Consider the following 19,005-nt stretch of genomic DNA (forward strand, 5'->3'; position numbering starts at 1 on the left):
TTTAAATTTATATCAGAAGCAGGTCTGCTTAATGCTATTTAACTATTATATCATTAACTTTTAGTGGAAATTTTAGATTTATATCAGAAGCAGGTCTTCTTAATGCTATTTAACTTTTATAACATATCTACTTCTCTTATTATAATTGAATATTCTTTCAATCTTTACTTATAATAAACGATATCGGTGTCAATGACCTTCGATGTCAGGATGCCAGAGAACTTCAAATCAATCAATCAATTATCTGCACAAGTTGCTAAATACACAAAAGGTGTTATTTTTTAATAGTTTGTCCTTAGTTTTATACCCGCGTTTTCTCTTAGAGTTTCTGCACAATGTTTGTTTACAATTTAAGTTGCCAAGTAGCATTATATTTGAGATAAATTGTCACTAGTGGTAGTCGTAATAGCAGTACATTAGAACAATGACCACGTTTGATTATCTGATATGGGGAATAAGGTGAAAGTGGACATATTCCTAATTGGAGAAATGTATCCCAGCGTTTATCAATAAACTAAAGCCCATAAAGGAAAGTCTAGTAACTTATGCCCAGGGGTCATTTGCCGATTTGTTGCTCCTACTCCTAGAATCCTAGGGACGTGTTAGTTATCCTAATACCCAGTGACAGTTATGTAATCCAAAGGTCTTTTGGCCATTATTTGGTAAATTGGTCGTTGAACAAGAGTCACTGCTGACTTTGGCTGTTCATGGTTACTTGAAGTGTGATATAATGACGTGCATTTCAGGTTTGTATTCTCAAATTTAGTAGGCCAAGGTAATAGGGTAGGGCAGCTAGTCTTGTTTGCGTAGCGTTTACATTTTAACAGGTGGCCATTCCATTTACAAGACGGTGTATCTACTATTTTGATGATATATAATGGGGCAACGGTATAAATTGGATTATCATCATTTCTTACTGAATATATTGCTTTTATTGATAGGGACAGAATGTGAGAGGGGGGTCGCAGAGGACGTTAGCCTCCCATTTAGGTAAGTAGGTAAGGACACGGCTTGTAGACTAGGTCGGGAGGGAAAATTTAGGTTATTTGGTGTCCATTTTCTATGCACGCAGTAGGAACTGGCCGCTGATATACAAAGGCTCCAAAGGCTAATGGGACCTTGGCTGTACATGCTAGTATGTACTGTACCTGATCAGAAGGGGATATCAGTTGGAAATCTATTCTTACTATGATTAATGGGTTGGTAGAGGATCCATCAAAAAAGGGGATGGAAGAGATACTTCTTTAGAACTAAATTAGCATCTTAGCATAGAGGTGTAGATGGAGAACGCTGGCCAGAAACATTGACTCCACATAAACATGGGAAAAGATGCAGGCAAAGAAGAACATTGATAGGGGCAGAGTGTTATTTTACCAACCTGACAGTTTCAAACTAGGTTACACTTTGAGAAGATTTACAATAAACTCAAATGTTTCACAAATTATGGTAATATTCATTCATCACAGATCACAATCAGTTATCTCCACGCTCTCTCTCTCTCTCTCTCTCTCTCTCTCTCTCAACATGTTATACTTCCCTTCAACAGAAGTAAATGTGTCCTAGATAGTTATTGTTGGGTTAGGTTGTGTTAAGTTGCTATATTAGTTCTAAAAAAAGTATCTCTTCCATCCCCCTTTCTGATGGATCCTCTAACAACCCATTAATCATAGTAAGTATAGATTTCCAACTGATATCCCCTTCTGATCAGGTACAGTACATAATTGCGTGTACAGCCAAAGTCCCATTAGCATTTGGAGCCTTTGTATATCGGCAGCCAGTTTCTGCAGAGTGCATAAAAAATGGACACCAAATAACCTAAATTTTCCCTCCCAACCTAGCTTACAAGCCGTGTCCTTACCTATTTGCCTAACTGGGAGGCTAACGCCCTCTGCGACCCCCTCTCACACTGCCGTATTCTTAGCCATCATCATACATAAAGGTGGCTGCTATCATATATAGCCTACTCCCCTTGCCTTTCATCCCTATGAAAGTCGGGGAGGAGGTTGCTTAGGTCATCGCTTTGCTTCTCCTTAGATCAAGCGGTGATCATTTCCGGGGAAGAAAATGAACCTTCCAGTTAGGGTTCCAGGGGACTTCCAACCCACCTAGCAGTGAGTCTTCCTGATTATTTGTCATGTAGAAACAAATCACAATTTGTATTTTTCCTAACCATACAAACCTGAGTACTTCAGTACAATTTCTTTCCTAACCCTCTATATCAATTTTGGCCCGAAAGGGAAGTTCTCCAGCGTGAAAAGGCTGGGGCTACTCATCCCGCACGCTCACCAGCTCGATAACTGCTTGTTATCCAACTGTAATGACTGGCTCCAGGTATTGCTAAATCCATCTCCCTAATTAAAACACTTGGGTTTGTAAAATTAGTATTATTACTTGCGAAGCTACAGCCCTAGTTGGAAAAGCAGGATGTTATAAGCCCAAGGGCTCCAACAGGGAAAATAGCCAGTGAGGAAAGGAAATAAGGAAAAACTACAAGAGAAGTTTAAGAACAATAATAATATTAAAATAAATCTTTCATATATAAACTATTAAAACTTGAAAATAACAAGAGGAACAGAAACAAGATAGAATAGTGGAAGACCATGGTACAGAGGCTATGGCATTACCCAAGACTAGAGAATAACAGTGTGATTTTGGAGTGTCCTTCTCCAAGAAGAGCTAAGAGCGCTTACCATAGCTAGAGAGTCTCTTCTACCCTTACCAAGAGGAAAGTAGCCACTGAACAATTACAGTGGCATAGTTAACCTGTAGAGAGGAAAATTTGGTACTGTCACTGTATGGACAGGAAAAGTACTGTACAAATTACTTCGAAAATTTCTAAGGTTTTGACCTTATTCAGGTCTGTAGGATTATGCAATAAAAATTGGCATAGTCAAAGTCAAAAGGGATTCTGGTAATATCAAATTTTATTTTTCATTTAGAAATGTGGAGCAAATAATTTTCTAGATTATGTGTTTTGTGAACATAGTTTGGGGTAATCCACTTGATTTTTGGGTTTATCATATTCATACCTCTTAACAAGTATGGCAGTTTCTTATTGGAAGAAAGATAATTTGGTTGAGAAAAGTGAAAACAAGTGTTCTATAATACAATACAAACAGCAATAGTGAAATATTCTCAAGATTATGGATAGTCTCTTAATGTCCCTTGCCTCTGCCACTAATGGATGATCTTTAAAACTTTTAAACATCTTCTACTGTACAGTATATGGTTGATCTCTAATGTCCCTTGCCTCTGCCACTAATGGGTGATCTTTGAAAACTTTAAACATCTTTTTCTATTATCTTTTTTAAAAATGGTAGTGCCCTAATGAATGTACTGTATTTCATTCATTTGATTCATCAGTCATTATACTTGGAAGCTATTCAACAGCTGAGAGATTGCAGACTTCATTCTTTCTTACTTTCTTGCATTATGTGCAAAGTTTTATATTTTGATAGTGAATGTAATACTGTAATACAAACTATAATAGCTTTTGAAATATGGTAATTGCCCAACAGACATTTATGTTATCTATCTCATACCTAAGCTTAAATAAGAAAGAGGTTCTAGAATGGCAGCTAAGGGTAAAATTGTTGGCTAGGTGAATGGTTTATGATAAATTCTGTTGAAGAATTTAAAACCATGAAACATCGATAATGTAAAACTTACATTTGTGGGGTTTTGATATAAATGAAAAATTGTTACAGTTTAATTTACTTGTTTTAATCTTTACATATTTCTTTACAGCAATGTGGATAACATGGTGGGTGCTAGGAGTATCGGTCGTTGGGATAGCCTCCTCTGGTGAGGTATACACTTCTATGATTGATGTAGGTCGTTTACTCACAACGGAAGGAGAGATGATTAGGGCGGTGGAAAATTATATCATAGCCCAGGAAGAAAAATTACAGAAATTGAAGAGGTATGTTGCAATATAGTTAAGCCAGCTTGTTGGTATATGTGTTTTTTTTTCTTTTTCTTTTTTTTTCTAATCCTATTACCCGGTAATTCAAATCTGTACTGTACTCTATTCAGGTACAGGAATGCTTCAGTTGTAAAGGATTTTAGAATTAACCTTTTAATGCTGACTTTAGTGTCCGCTGTTATATATTTAAATACATACATTATAGTTTTATACTTGAACTTTCTATAAAATATTTTGGTAGCTTAGAGTTATACTATAATGTGTAAAATAACTTTACTTCACAATTTGCAGTATAAATGTATTACATAATGTGAAGCATAAATTTGCTGTATAGGAGGCAATGGCTTCATTTATTTCCATTGCAAAAAACTGAACTTGCTTCTTTTATATGACACAGTACAGTATTGTATATAGAATTGTCTAACCAGTTTTCGAGGCAACTATAAAACGATAAGAATTGATACAACCATGTTCTTTGAATAAAAAAGAAGTGGAAATTGAATTGCAGAGACATGATTGAGATGGAACGTGTTCACGATGAAGCCTCGCGGTCACCAGAAGTCTTTCTTGGCAATCCTATCAATGCCTATTTGTTAGTGAAGCGGCTAACTGTTGACTGGGCGGACATTCAAAGTGTGTTAACAGCTGATGATGTAGGACAAGGTGAGTCTGAAGTGCCTTAAGTTTCATATCTAATTTTAATTCCATAATTCTGTCCAATGAAATTCTTATAAGTAGAAATTCTGTAAGGTTCAACTTGAGAATTTGTGATTCAGATAAAAAGGAGGAAATAGCTACTTGTATTTTTGAGATCCAAATGTTCAGATTCAGATATATCTTTCAGCTATGCTCAACAACTTGACCAGCATGGCCGATCTTCTGCGTTGGCCAGATGAAGAAGATTTGAATGGTGCAGCTACTGCATTGATGAGGCTGCAAGACACCTATAACCTGGACACATCCCAGTTGGCTCGTGGTTATATAAATGGAAAGAAGCAGGCGTACCGGGAACTTACAGGTTAGAGACTAAACCAAGTAAAGGTGTTGATTTTATCATACAGGCAGTCACTTAATGTGTCATTTAGACTTATTTTTGTTATCTTTTTTTATCATCATCATCGCCTCCTACGTGTATTGATGCAAAGGGCCTCTGTTAGATTTTGCCAGTCATCTATCTTGAGCTTTCAATTCAATATTTCTCCATTTATCATCTACTTCACGCTTCATAGTCCTCAGCCATGTAGGCCTGGGTCTTCTGACTCCTCTAGTGTCTTGTGGAGCCCAGCTCAACGTTTGGTGATCTAATCTCTCTTGGGGAGTGCGAAGAGCATGCCCAAACCATCTCCATCTACCCCTCATCATGATCTCATCTACATATGACACTAGAGTAATCTCTTGTAGTTTCATTTTTAATCTTGTCCTGCCATTTAACTCCCAATATCCTTCTGAGGGCTTTGTACAAGTCATATTTCTATTCAGTGTTATTGGCCTGAAAGACAATGTACTCTATGTCCATTTATGGGAATGAATTTCCATGTTACCTCTATGAGATTTCACAGATCTTTTTTGTACTAGATTCACACAGTTGCTCACAGAAGGGATTTTTATTTTCCCATGAATATGTTTGCTAGGCCGTGTACAGTTATTTTTCATAGTATGACTGGTTTTCAAGTACTCATAAATTTCCTAGCTAGGAAATATTCATAGTTACTATTACAGAAGTTTGATAGCAAAGTTCATTTAACCTAATTTACAAGTTTGAAATTGTTAATTGAATATTTTATATACAAGTGTCTCATTCATTCAAAATGTTCATTTCAGCTGGAGATTGCTTTGAACTTGGTCGACAAAGTTACAACAGCGGGGATCATTATCACACCACATTATGGATGAACGAAGCTCTGCGCCGATACGAGACCGAGGGAAACAAGACGGCTGATAGAGCCGATATTTTAGAATATCTGGCCTTTTCAACCTACATGCAGGGAAATGTTAGGCAGGCTCTGAAACTAACCAATGAGCTACTTTTAGACAAACCAAGCCACCAGAGGGCATATGGGAACAAAGTATACTATGAGGAAGCTCTTCAGAAACAGCAGGCCGAGCGCATTAGAGAAGGAGACAGTATGGATGTAGAAGCAGTAGAAAAGGTAATGTACAGACATTTTGTGATTTAAATGTGTACATACTCCTTTATTTTTCATCTTTTCAATCATCCAGCAAGCAGTTCGAGGGAGAACTTGCATATGCCATTGTATTTTGTGGGTGCAAACTGCTATACAGTACTGTACTTTAAGTATAGATGTCAAATGTTTATTGCTAAGACATCTGTTTGCCATTTCTTTTGATTATTCACGTTTTACTTTTTTTAGTTATGGATTAGATTTTTATTTAACTAGAATAACTTTCTTTTCCCATACATGTTAGCCTTGGCATCTGATTGTAGAAATTTTTTTTTCATTACCAGTTTACAGTTTTTAGTATAATGCTGTGCATTCGTCACACACACCATAACTGTTACTGTACCCAATCATGCAGTATATCAGCAATATTGTTTGAAAAATATTTTCAGGAACTGGTATGAGTATAACCCTTATGTATCTTTTGTAGTAATTAGTAATTATGAACCGTAGTTGTTTCTATGAAAGATAGCAAGAAAAACTCTGTTTAGGTGTTTAAAGGCCTCTCATGAATGACAAAGGCCAGGGACAGTAACATTGCCCTAGCTAGCAGGGCAATGCCCTAGAGTCTGACCCTATACACAATGCATAGGATCAGCACCCAAGCCCCCTCTCCACCCAAGCTAGGACCATGGAGGTCCAGTCAATAGCTGCTGATTACTCAGCAGGTAGACCTCTCAATAGATTTGCATAATTTAGTAAATTAACACTATATATTTGATTGAATCTCAGAACTTGAAGAATATTTATCCAGAGGAAGTAATTTCTTTTGTAGTCATAATGGTTTCCAGTATCTGTATATGATACAATAGTCTTATCTTTAATGGACATTTACTGGTTTGTATATTTAATGAGTGCTATCAACCTGGATTCCTTCTGTTTATAATTCTTTAAAAATTTTTTTTTTTTAGGGATACACTGTGACTGAAGATACAGGAATGACTGAATCTTGGCAAAAAGAGCGACGAGCTTATGAAAAACTGTGTCGAGGTGAGGGTAAAATTCCCAAAAATATTGCATCCAAGACAATCTGCTATTATCAGGTTTGTTAAGTTAATTGTTTGTTGAATGTTTGATGGTTTGTACTAAGTATCCTCTTAAACTAGTGTTTCTTAGTGATCACTAAAGAGTGCTCCATAGAAACCTCTTGGTCTGTGTCATTTTAAAGTAGAATTAATGAAATATTTTTCCATGGTAATGAGTTAAGTATATAAATTGGTGGTAAAGAAGTGTGGAATGCGTCAAGTTTTAGTATTTGCTGTGTATGCAGATATAGAAAGTGCTTCTTTTCAACTTTAGGAACCAGAAGTTCGTACTGATTATCTGTACTCGTTATCTCTTCATTTCCTTATTCGTTTTGGCTGTAGTAGAAAACCAGCTGTCTTGATAATATCTTCCTTCTTTTATTGTATGAGCTGAATATGGAAAAAATGTTTAATGGACCTCTAAAACATCCAAGGGCTTTGAGAGAAAGTATACTGTACTGTTTAAGAAATAGATAAGACAGTAGGGAAAAAAATTACAGTTGGAAATTAATGAGGAAGATATTCAATAGCTTTTATCTGTTGAGGCTGGTGAGCTTAAAAATGAAACGTTCATTGGATTTGAACAGTATAGAAATTAATAGAGGCGGATGCACAAAAATTTCTGGACAAGCCTGAAAAATAAAATTTACGACAGAAATTGGGTTAGGTGTTCGTGCATACTCGATAAGGTATAGTATTAAGAATATGGGAAAAAATTGATATAAAATATAAAAGGTTTGCAAAAGTTGACAGATACTACTCCATTACACAATGGGTGTATATCTATGCTTATTTACTGTACATTGCTACTGGTCTGTTTTCAGATGATCCTCTATTTTAGAGTTGAAAATGAAATGTCTAGAATTTAAAAAAATCCATGAATTGAGGGTAATGCAAGTCATGGGTTTGTTTTAAAGAATTTTTGTTCAAAGAAATCAATCTTGTATAGGAAATTCAATTTAATTGTCCTCCTTATTTATTTTCATATCTTGAAATTTAGGTAATAAGGACATTAATATTAACCAATTGTAATTTTTTCCATTTTTTTCTTATTATTTTTATTTCTGTGAGTAGTTTTTTCATATTTATTTTTTCACATACAGCATTACTCAGTGGGGCTATTTTTCTATTGTTGTTCTCCTTTTCAAATATATAAATCTTTTAAATTTGGTGGGATTTTGAGTTTATTAGTCTTTCTAGCCTTTGGAAGTTGTTGTCTTTTAGGGCCTACTATTCATTTCTTTGCGAGAAGAAATGGTCTGTATAACAATATTTTGTTTTTGTTTTTAGTAAGGGTGTAACCTCAGGTGCTTCTCGTTTACTTAAGATTAATTTCTTTACAGCATGGTCCTGGGAAAAGCCTCCTGATTGGTCCAGTGAAAGCAGAAGTTACTTACATTCATCCAACCATAACCATCTACCATGATGTCATCAGTGATAAGGAAATGAGCGAAGTAAAGGAAATGGCGACACCTAGGGTAAGACTTGTTGAGTTGTAATTCATATTTAGATACTGTAGATATAAATGTGTGGATGTCTTTCTATCATGGCTGCAGTCCCCATAGTCAACTAATCTCCAGGTACACATCACTCATGGCTCGGGTTTTTCTGGAGACAGGCTATTTGATGATTACTGTAATCGCTTCCTATTTATGAAGGGTTTTGATTTATTATTAAAGTCATATTCAACTTTCTGATAAAACATTACATATTACTTTATAGTATTTAGCATTGTCACTTTAGTTATTACTGATTGACGTCTAATAGTTAAAATGGGTTTAATTATCATCGCGTTTCTGTTATCAACACCTTTCTTTTGGCTACATTCTACCACTGTAATTTCCCCCATATGCCCTTGCACTCAGTTGTTTTTTATATTGTAGTCTACTGAATCTTTTGCTCTTATTCCCTCACACTTTCCTACACACATGTAAGGAACTCACAGAATTGTGACTGCTTGAGGTAATGAGGTTGAAAGTCCTAAAAGCCTTAACTTATAATCCTATCTTAATATTTTTGACGACTTCATCTCTGCTACCTTTGTTATTGTGTGCACTTTTGACTTATTTGTATGTGTTGCATGCTGTAATGAATTTTATACTTTCAAGATAATTGATATTCCTCTTTTTCTGTGTTCCTTCTTTTATTAATTTTCTTTAAGAAAGTGTTACTCTAAGTTTTACTTTGTTTATTATTTTTATCTCATGATTTTATATTAAATTTACTATACTTTATGTATTTACAAGTACAGTTAATATATTTTTTTCAGATTTCTCCCTTTCCTCTTATTTGTAACCTAATTGAGGTATAAGCCAAATGTAGAAGTAAGTCTTTATATATAGATATTCTTCATCTTATTTGGTTTTCTCTTGACAATATTTTTGTGATGCTTTTTAAATAGACCTTTTTTTAAGGTTTTAATATACTGTAGTACAGTAATCTCCCTCTCTTTGAAAAACTGCTAAGTAGATACAGAACAGTATCTAATAATAATGCATGTAATTTACACATATTGGTATCGTAACATGATCGAGACTACCAATAACGCTTTCCAAATCAGTTGATTTAGGCAAACCATCGAAGGATTTTTTCTCTTGTTAAGAGATGGTTATTACTTGTATATACAGTAGGGTCCCGAATTAAGCGTGTTCGAATTACACGATTCCCCTTTTCCGCGATCGCTATTTTTCAAAAATAAATTTTCTGTATTTGCGAGGCTGTTCAAAGTTCGCGAGTCAAGCACTACAAAATGTATCAAATCTATTGTCTTTTTAAGTATATTGGTAGCCCTAAATACGGTGATTTATAATAAATGTTACAAAACAGTATCAACATTACATTTCATTAACATAATTTCATAATGAATAGCCTATATAAGGATAAAATTCCACATCAACAATGAAATCAACTGTTAACTGTGCGAGTCCAGCTGACAAAATGTAAACAGAAATGTGGTTACGTTCTCGGCAATCTTTATCTTTCTCCAACCTTACGATAATTGTAATGGTAGTGTTAATGATGGTATATTAAAGCATTATTTTTGTTTAGTACAGTATATTTAAAAGCCTTATTTTTCCCTCTGGACGTTCAAGGTTTTCACGAGTAGACTGGGTTCGTTTATCGGCAGTGAATAGCCTAAACTTCGGTAACGAGTCGTCAATATTTTGTCATATTTTAAACAGTATACATTTGATTTGCAAACATTGGTTTTGTAGAGTAGACGGTAAAATAAAATCTAGAGAGAGAGAGAGAGAGAGAGAGAGAGAGAGAGAGAGAGATTTGATGGCAGAAATCCCCCCCAGAGAGAGAGAGAGAGAGAGAGAGAGAGAGAGATATTTGATGGCAGAAATCCCCCCCCCTCTCTCTCTCTCTCTCTCTCTCTAGATTTTATTTTACCGTCTACTCTACAAAACCAATGTTTGCAAATCAAATGTATACTGTTTAAAATATGACAAAATATTGACGACTCGTTACCGAAGTTTAGGCTATTCACTGCCGATAAACGATAACAAACCCTTTAATGCAAACTAACTGTATCCTTTGATATTCCTCTATATTTATCACGAATTCCTTCTATACCTCCTCAGACACTCTTATTTCAAATATCTAAATTATTCTTATCACAACTAACACCATCTAGTCATTTTCATTCCATTATATCTATTATTCCTCTGGATCTTATTCCCTTTCCTTATTCTGTTTATTCGATGGGATTCGTTTTTCCCTTTACCGTCTTTCAGAATCTATTTTTAGCCACTGGCAACCAAATCCCCCCTTCCCCCGTCTCCTACCGTCTCCCCTGCGAGTCCACCCAGCATATCTCATAACTCCCCCCACCTTCATCCTCCCCTGTTCTAGGTCTGTAACCTTCTGCGTCATAATATCTCTCTCTCTCTCTCTCTCTCTCTCTCTCTCTCTCTCTCTCTCTCTCTCTCTCTCTCTCTCTCTCTCTCTCGTTATACAATACAGAACTTACAAATAGATGAAGAAACCAAAATCGGTTTTCTTGAAGTGTCAATTAAATACAAAACGAAAAAATTATACCGTTTATACATCCATTTCAATCATAGCTTAAAATACGGTAACCGATTTCGTCCGCAAACCACTATTTTTTAGGAAACACCATTCTATTCCAGAAAATTTTTACTCTTTAAATGTCAATTGCGCTATAATAAAACATGTACTTATGTTGTTAAATTTCGGGTGTGTTTTAAAAATCGAGTATTGCTAACTTATTTTTGTTTTACTTTTGGCTGTGATCACATCAGCTGATGTCTAGCTTCCACGCGAATACAATAACAAAGAATTGTTTACACCATTTCTTAACTTATTCAAACCATCTATACAGTTAATATTACATAAACACCAATGTGTTATAACCTATCATATTTATTGTTTAGTACTTTAAAACCATCCCTCTCTCTCTCTCTCTCTCTCTCTCTCTCTCTCTCTCACATCGAACGTTATAGCGGTAACCTAATTGTTCGGTGACTTTAAAAATAGGCCTAGTACTTTCTTCTTTTACCTTTTTTGCATATGGATCCATAATTGAGGTGGGTACAAGTTGACTTATAACTGAAGTTAGGAAAAGTATTTTGGATATGGAAAGGACAATTATCTTTCGTAACAGTTTAGAATTATCGTAAGTTATCACTCTGTCATTAGCGGCAGTTTTCTATTGTGGATTAAACGCATAAGGAAAAAAAATGTCCAGCTTTGCTACGAATTTAGGAATTTATATGGATACGGTAAGTAAAATATTTGTAATAACATAATGTTTACTAAATGTTTGTAATATCATTAGTTATGACTTAGATCATGTGTGTTTAATACATTCGTTTGTTTATTATGATCGAAGATGGAGCGTAAACAAATGGAAGGTTTCCGTTTCAGGCGGCATCATAAAGAAAAACATTTCATAAATGGCATTCATTTCATTTATTTGAAAGTTCTAATAAAAAATAATTAGAACATTGGTAATAACAAATTCAACATATAATCTATACTTGGTAAAATTGCTGTCAATTCAAAAACACAGATGTATAAATGCGTCTGTTTCTTCGTTGTGATCAGAGATAAACGTAAACAAAACATTGGTTGTCGTTTTCTATTGTGCTTTTTAGCGTGTTTAGGAAACGCATGATATAAAATCGCTTTTATTTTGATAATTCTGGATTTTCAATCATACAACAAGCTAGTCTATAGAGTGATGGTTTTGCTATTCACCAGTTGTATTATACAATAGATATGACAAACATTAAAATTTGTCTGTATTTTGGGTTGTGTTATAACGGGAAATATATGGTGTTTACACCTATCCTGGTTGTAATTTTAACCATTTTTCAAGTTATTAGAACTTTAAAGTATATTAAATGTTTTATTTATTGACAAAAACAATTTGATATTATAAAGAAATACAGTATAGTACAAAGAAAGTATTGGAAATGGGTAGTAAACACATTTGAATAGGCAAATTGCTGGTTGCCATGGCCACAATGGAATTATTTCTGTTGTGTTTCGAAATTCGCGATTTTCCATTTACACGAGGTCATTAATCGACCAAATTCTCGCATAATTCGGGACCCTACTGTAGGTATGAAGTTTTTAGTAGAAATACTTATCTCATATTGTATTTAATATAAATTTTAATGGCATATTGAAGTTTAGTGTTGTTTCATCCCTGTTGCCAATGCATAATAATTCTATCGTCTTTAGCTTAGCAGTGCTTGCTTAAAAAGCTTGAGAAATTAATTTTTTTCTTCTCAATTCTTTAGTTATTGTTTGTGTACACTAATTTGGGTTACCTTTCTCATATTCTTCTTTACGTGATTTTTAACAATTATGAAAAACTGTTTACTATCCTACGGAAGTTGAAATGCTAACCAAACAGATGTTGTTATCTAAATAGGTTGATCATAACAAAAAAAGCTGTTTTTCATTTGTTTTTTTATTGCCGTACGAGTTACTACAATACTTCTGTTTTATTAATTTATTGAACTTGAAGTTGGGATAATATGGAGGAAAAGACATCATTTTATTATTATTTGATCTCTAAGATGAAATTGCTATGATATACAAGCTACATGATAAAATAATTTTTTATGGGTGAAAATTTGTTTGTCACAATATATGAGAATGAGAGTTACACAAATATACAGTATATGGTATCACTGTAAATTACTTCATTAATTTTAGGACACAAAGTGACTATTTAAAAATAGTTGAAATATTCAAAATATAAAACCATTCTGCCCTCAGAAAGCCGCAGTATAAAGAGGAGTCCGCCATATAGATTTACATATATTATAATATATTTATAAATCTGCAGTGTAATGAGGAAGTGATCGGTGAACTGTGCCATGGTTAGTGATTACTGTATATGTATGTATACACTACAGTACAGTATTTGTTTATACATAGTTTTAGTAAGTTGCTCTTGCATTGGAGACAGTGTTCTAATGATTTTTGTCGTTATTGCAGTTCAAGCGCGCTACTGTCCAAAATTACAAGACTGGAGAGCTGGAAACTGCTTCTTACCGTATCAGCAAGTCTGCTTGGCTAAAACATGAGGAATCAGAACATGTAGCTAGGATTAACCACAGGATTGAAGAAATCACAGGTTTTTATGTTGTTTGTTTTTAGTAAAGTCTTTCTGTAATATTGTTTATTTTTAGTAAAGTCTTTCTGTAATATTTTATGGTTATATGTTTGTGAATGGTTCTTCAAGTAACCCTATAACAAAGGGTTATTTTTATAAAGAACCAACCAGAATCAATTAATTTGAACAGGGGGCCCGTGAAGAAACCATTGAGAAAGGATGAAAAGTAAAAAAGAAAAAAACAATGCATCTTGGGCCAAAGAAAGCTTCAGAGTACCTTATATTGTACTGCACTCTGCATAGCACACTCCCAAGCTGTACCCCGTATTGGTGCTAAAGAAAGTTAATACAGTATACATATTCACAATTTGTAGCGAAAGCAAGCGAAGATTCCGGCGTTCCAATAAAATGTAGACTAATAATATCGCTAATTTGTATATTATGAGAGCTCTTGGTAATGTTTTAAACTCAAAGACTTGATATTTGTTAGGTAGATGAAATGCTGTTGTATAATTATCCAAACCCAAGACTAAGAGATGAACTATATTGATTCTTTTTTTTTCTACATTATGAGGATACTTATATAAGAAGTGAACTTGGGTGAAATTTCATACAAGCAAAATAACTTATGGCAATCAGAAAATGCATAAACAATAGTTATTGTTATATATTCATGATAGTTTATTTGAGGAATAGGCCTAATTCCATATCAGTGAAATCAACTTTTTTCGATACAAGCCCAGCTGAGAAAATGTAAAAATAGTCAGATAATTGTAGCCACCACTATAAAAGATATGCACAAATATAAATAAAAAAGTACTCTGAATATAATTCCGAAACTTATTCAAAACATCTTTACTAAATGCTATTATGTAGTATCGTTAGTTATTATTATTATTATTATTATTATTATTATTATTATTATTATTATTATTACTTGCTAAGCTAAAACTCTAGTTGGAAAAGCAAGATGCTGTAAGCCCAAGGGCTCCAACAGGGAAAATAGCCCAGTGAGGAAAGGAAATGAGGAAATAGATAAACAATTAAAACAAAATATTTTAAGAACATTAACATCATTAGAATAAATCTCTCATATATAAACTTTAAAACAAGAGGAAGAGAAATAAGATAGAATAGTGTACCCGATTGTACCCTCAAGCAAGAGAACTATACGCCAAGATATTGGAAGACCATGATACAGAGGCTATGGCACTACCCAAAAGTAGAGAACAATGGTTTGATTTTGGAGTGTACTTTTCCTAGAAGAGCTACTTACCATAGCTTAAGAGTCTTCTACCCTTACCAAGAGGACAGTAGCCACTGAACAATTACACTGCAATAGTTAACCCCTTGAGTGAAGAAGAATTGTTTGGTAATGCCAGTGTTGTCAGGTGTATGAATGAGGACAGAGGAGAGTGTGGAAAGAATAGGGCAGACTATTTGGTGTATGTGTAGGCAAAGGGAAAATGAGCTGTAACTAGAGAGAAGTATTGTATATAGTACTCCCTGGCCAGTCAAAGACCCAAGAACACTAGCGGTAGTATCTCAACGGGAGTTTGAAAAAAAAAAACTTACGGAGAGATCACTTGGATGTGTAAATGTGTTCATTATGATTGGCGATGAAAAGTATACAAAAGAATAGTTTTGATTTTATATGATGTTTTCAGGAAAAATTTGACATAAAAACACCTTAAATTCATTTTTTAAATATTAAACTTAGCCGGTGAATATATAATAGCTGACGTCTCGGACGGCTCGACAGAAACACAAAAACTCGCGAGCGATCGCCGTGAAGGTTGCGGGTGTGCCCACCAGCGCCGACTATCGGTCAGATACCGCATATACAGTACATGTAAACAGCTCCAGTTCTTCTCTGTCGGTCTTGTCGACAAGCTGATTCCGTACTCGCTGTTAACCTGGAGTTTTTTCGTCATTCTTGGTGAAGTACTTCTTTTTGGTTTTGAGCTTTGGCAGTGACAGGTGTTTTTCTCTTCAATTAAAACTCTTGAACCCTTTTTTGGATAGCGTTTATTGTTGATGACTTTGGATTGTTTTTGGATTTTCTTGGACTTTTCAAAATGGCTTACCCTTCTCCTATTCCAAAATTTCGTAAATGTAATGCTAGGGATTGTAACAAACGTCTTCCAAAGGCCTCTCTCGACCCACATACCGTGTGTTCTAATTGCCGGGGTAAAACCTGCCAATTAGGAGATCGGTGTGATGAGTGCGTGGTACTTTCGGAATTCGACTGGCTAGAGTTTGATAAATATTCTCGTAAGCTTGAGAGAGATAGGGTGAGGAGAAGCTCCTCTAGGTCATTGGATTTTTCCTCCTCCCATGCCCCTGAACCTAATCCTTCCCCTGTAGTAGTTGTACCTGAACCCTCTACTAGCACTCATGAACCATCCATGCGGGATATGTTGCTTGCCATTCAAGCTTTGGGCGAGAGAGTTGAGTCCTTAGCATCGGACCGTAATCAACTCATGGCGGATGTGCATGTGTTAAAGTGTCAGAGTGCCAATTCAGAAAATCGTGGGGATAAAGTGATTAGTGCACAAAGTGTTTTTAGTGTTGCGACCGAGGGTTCGTCTGTTCGTGCTTGTCGTTCTCCTAGTCCGAGACCTCTTTCAGGCTCCCATGCCCATGCACCAGGGAGAAGTAATGTCGTAGGACTTATGGGGACGAGAGGCTTTAACCAACGAACAGACGTTCCCTCTATGGTATCGGGCGCATCTCGTCAAGACCGCCCCTACCATAAGACGAGCGAGGCTGTTTTCTCCTCGTCATCCGAAGGCTTCTCGCGTAAGAAACCGTGGAGCAAAGTTTCTAGACCCTTAAAGCGGAAGTCAGTCCCTTCAGGACAGGTCCAGCGTCCTGGCTGTAGCCATTGGGACAGCTCTGACCCTTTGCAGTCGTCGGAAGACTGCTCGCCGCTTAAACGAAAGCGTAACACGGGCTCCGAGAGTCTCAGTAAAGGCAATGTTTTGCCGTCACAGACGTTACCATCGTCTCGGCCCGTACCGACTCCCGTTGATCCTAAATGGGTTGTCCTGCAGGATATGCAGAATAAGCTTGCCTCCCTTATGGAGGAGTATACCGTTGAGCAGGTTCACGATGATCCTCGCCGTTACGCTGATCGAGATCCTGGCCGTCAGCCGCCCAAACGAGCCTTTACTCGTCCTGTTGACGTTACGATTCGTGATGTTGGTAGTTTGTCACGTCAGTCACGTGACTTGGAGCCTCACTCGATGCAGTCCCGTGTTGGCTTTCAGCCGCTGCCGCAGTCTCGTGTTGACGTTCAGCCGCTGCCGCAAGCTCGTGTTGACGTTCAGGACGTTCGCCAACCAGCTCATTTGCCTTGTTTTGACGTTGAACGTCAAGCACCGCAGTCAAGGGTTGTTTTAACTGCTCAATCTAGGCAGTCAAGGCAGTCTTGACTTGACGTCGAGCGTCCTCCAGCTCCTGTTGTTGTTGCTGCTCAGTCCTTTCAGCAGTTACATGACGTAGCTTCCTTGACTGCTACTGATGCTCCTTTGCGTGTGGACTTTGCTTGTCAAGCATTGCCACCGCGGCAGGTCTCTCCCTTGCTTGAAACTCATCAATTGTCGGACGAGGTTCCTTCAGATGAGGATGTTGCTGATCCTCCGCCTACTGATAATCCTTTAGATGTTTTGTCAGACGTTGAAGAGCCTAAGGCTGCGCAACCTTCTATGGATTTTAAGAAAATCATGATGATTTTTAAGGATCTTTTCCCAGATCATTTTGTTACTGCTGCTCCTCGTTCGCCTCCGTCAGAGTTTGCGCTAGGCTTAGCTGCTGCCAAGCCTTCTTTTACTAAGCTAGTGCTCTCTCGCTCTTCTAAGAGGGCTTTACGTCTTCTAGGCGACTGGTTGGTTACCAGGAGGAGTTTGGGGAAGACGGCCTTTGCCTTCCCTCCTTTTAAACTAGCTTCTAGAGCGAGCGTCTGGTATGACACGGGAGAAGTTCTCGGCTTGGGAGTCCCTGGCTCTGCCCATGGTGACTTCTCAAGCCTCGTAGACTCTCCCCGTCGCCTGGCCATGAGACGCTTTAAAATTTGTTGGTCCTCCTCGAACCTTGACCATCTCCTTAAAGGGGTTTACAGGGCCTTCGAAGTTTTTAACTTTTTAGATTGGTCTCTAGGAGCATTAAGCAGGAAGATCTCGTCTGCCGACCAGGATGTTTCCGTGCTTATTATGTCTTGTATGGACAAAGCCATCCGCGATGGCTCCAATGAGCTCGCCGCCACCTTTACGTCTGGAGTCCTAAAGAAGAGGGAAACCCTTTGCTCTTTCCTTTCAGCAGGAGTTACTCCCTGTCAAAGATCGGAGCTTCTCTTTGCCCCCTTATCAGCTGCTTTGTTTCCTCAACAGCTGATCAAGGACATTGCTGCTTCGCTTGTACAGAAGGATACACATGACCTGATGGCTACTTCTGCTCGCAAGGGAGCTCCTTCTTCATCTTTTGTTGTGAGGCCCAGAATCGATACTCCTGCGTCTAGGTTTATCCCGCCCTTTCGTGGCAGAGCCCCCAGCAGGGGAGGCGCTCGTGCCGACGGAAAGAGAGGCAAGAGGAGAGGATCCAAGTCCTCCCGTGGCAAAGTCTGACTGCCCACGTCCTCAGACAGCGGTAGGGGCCAGACTGAACAACTTCTGGCAGGCCTGGGAGAAGAGGGGTGCAGACCAAGAGTCTGTGTTGTTGCTCAAGGAGGGGTACAAAATACCTTTTGTACGCAGACCTCCTCTAGTAACAGTTCCTCTAGACCTCTCTCCCAGGTATCGAGAGGAGTCAAGGAGACAAGCTCTACATCAGCAGGTGTCTCTGTTGCTAGAGAAGGGAGCGGTGGTGAAAGTCTCGGACCTTCAATCACCGGGATTTTACAACCGTCTCTTCCTAGTCCCAAAGCATACAGGAGGTTGGAGGCCAGTGCTGGACGTCAGTGCGCTCAACGTTTTTGTTACGAAAACAAAATTTACGATGGAGACCACGAAGTCCGTCCTAGCAGCGGTCAGAGAGGGAGACTGGATGGTCTCTCTCGACCTGCAGGATGCGTACTTCCACATTCCTATTCACTTAGATTCTCAACCGTATCTGAGGTTTGTTTACAGGAATGTGGTGTACCAGTTTCGAGCACTGTGCTTCGGCCTCAGCCCTGCTCCTCTCGTGTTTACGAGGCTCATGAGGAATGTGGCAAAATTCCTTCATTTATTGGGAATTCGAGCCTCCCTGTACTTGGACGACTGGCTTCTCAGAGCATCG

The 19,005-nt window shown here is 37.3% G+C and overlaps 1 protein-coding gene across 1 annotated transcript in view; it reads left to right on the plus strand.

The window, feature by feature from the left end:
* The first annotated feature begins 441 nt into the window (after nt 1-441).
* Nucleotides 442-19,005, plus strand: part of LOC137638718 (prolyl 4-hydroxylase subunit alpha-1-like) — a 55,952-nt gene continuing 37,388 nt past the window's right edge. Inside the window, exons 1-8 of the mRNA XM_068371044.1 lie at nt 442-746; nt 3,748-3,922; nt 4,434-4,588; nt 4,770-4,943; nt 5,747-6,075; nt 7,017-7,148; nt 8,474-8,608; nt 13,611-13,749. Of these exons, the coding sequence (XP_068227145.1) occupies nt 731-746; nt 3,748-3,922; nt 4,434-4,588; nt 4,770-4,943; nt 5,747-6,075; nt 7,017-7,148; nt 8,474-8,608; nt 13,611-13,749 (1,255 nt within the window). The 5' untranslated portion in view covers nt 442-730. The remainder of the gene's footprint in view (nt 747-3,747; nt 3,923-4,433; nt 4,589-4,769; nt 4,944-5,746; nt 6,076-7,016; nt 7,149-8,473; nt 8,609-13,610; nt 13,750-19,005) is intronic.

This window comes from Palaemon carinicauda, chromosome 3 (assembly GCF_036898095.1).
Source record: "Palaemon carinicauda isolate YSFRI2023 chromosome 3, ASM3689809v2, whole genome shotgun sequence".
Lineage (NCBI taxonomy): Eukaryota > Metazoa > Arthropoda > Malacostraca > Decapoda > Palaemonidae > Palaemon > Palaemon carinicauda.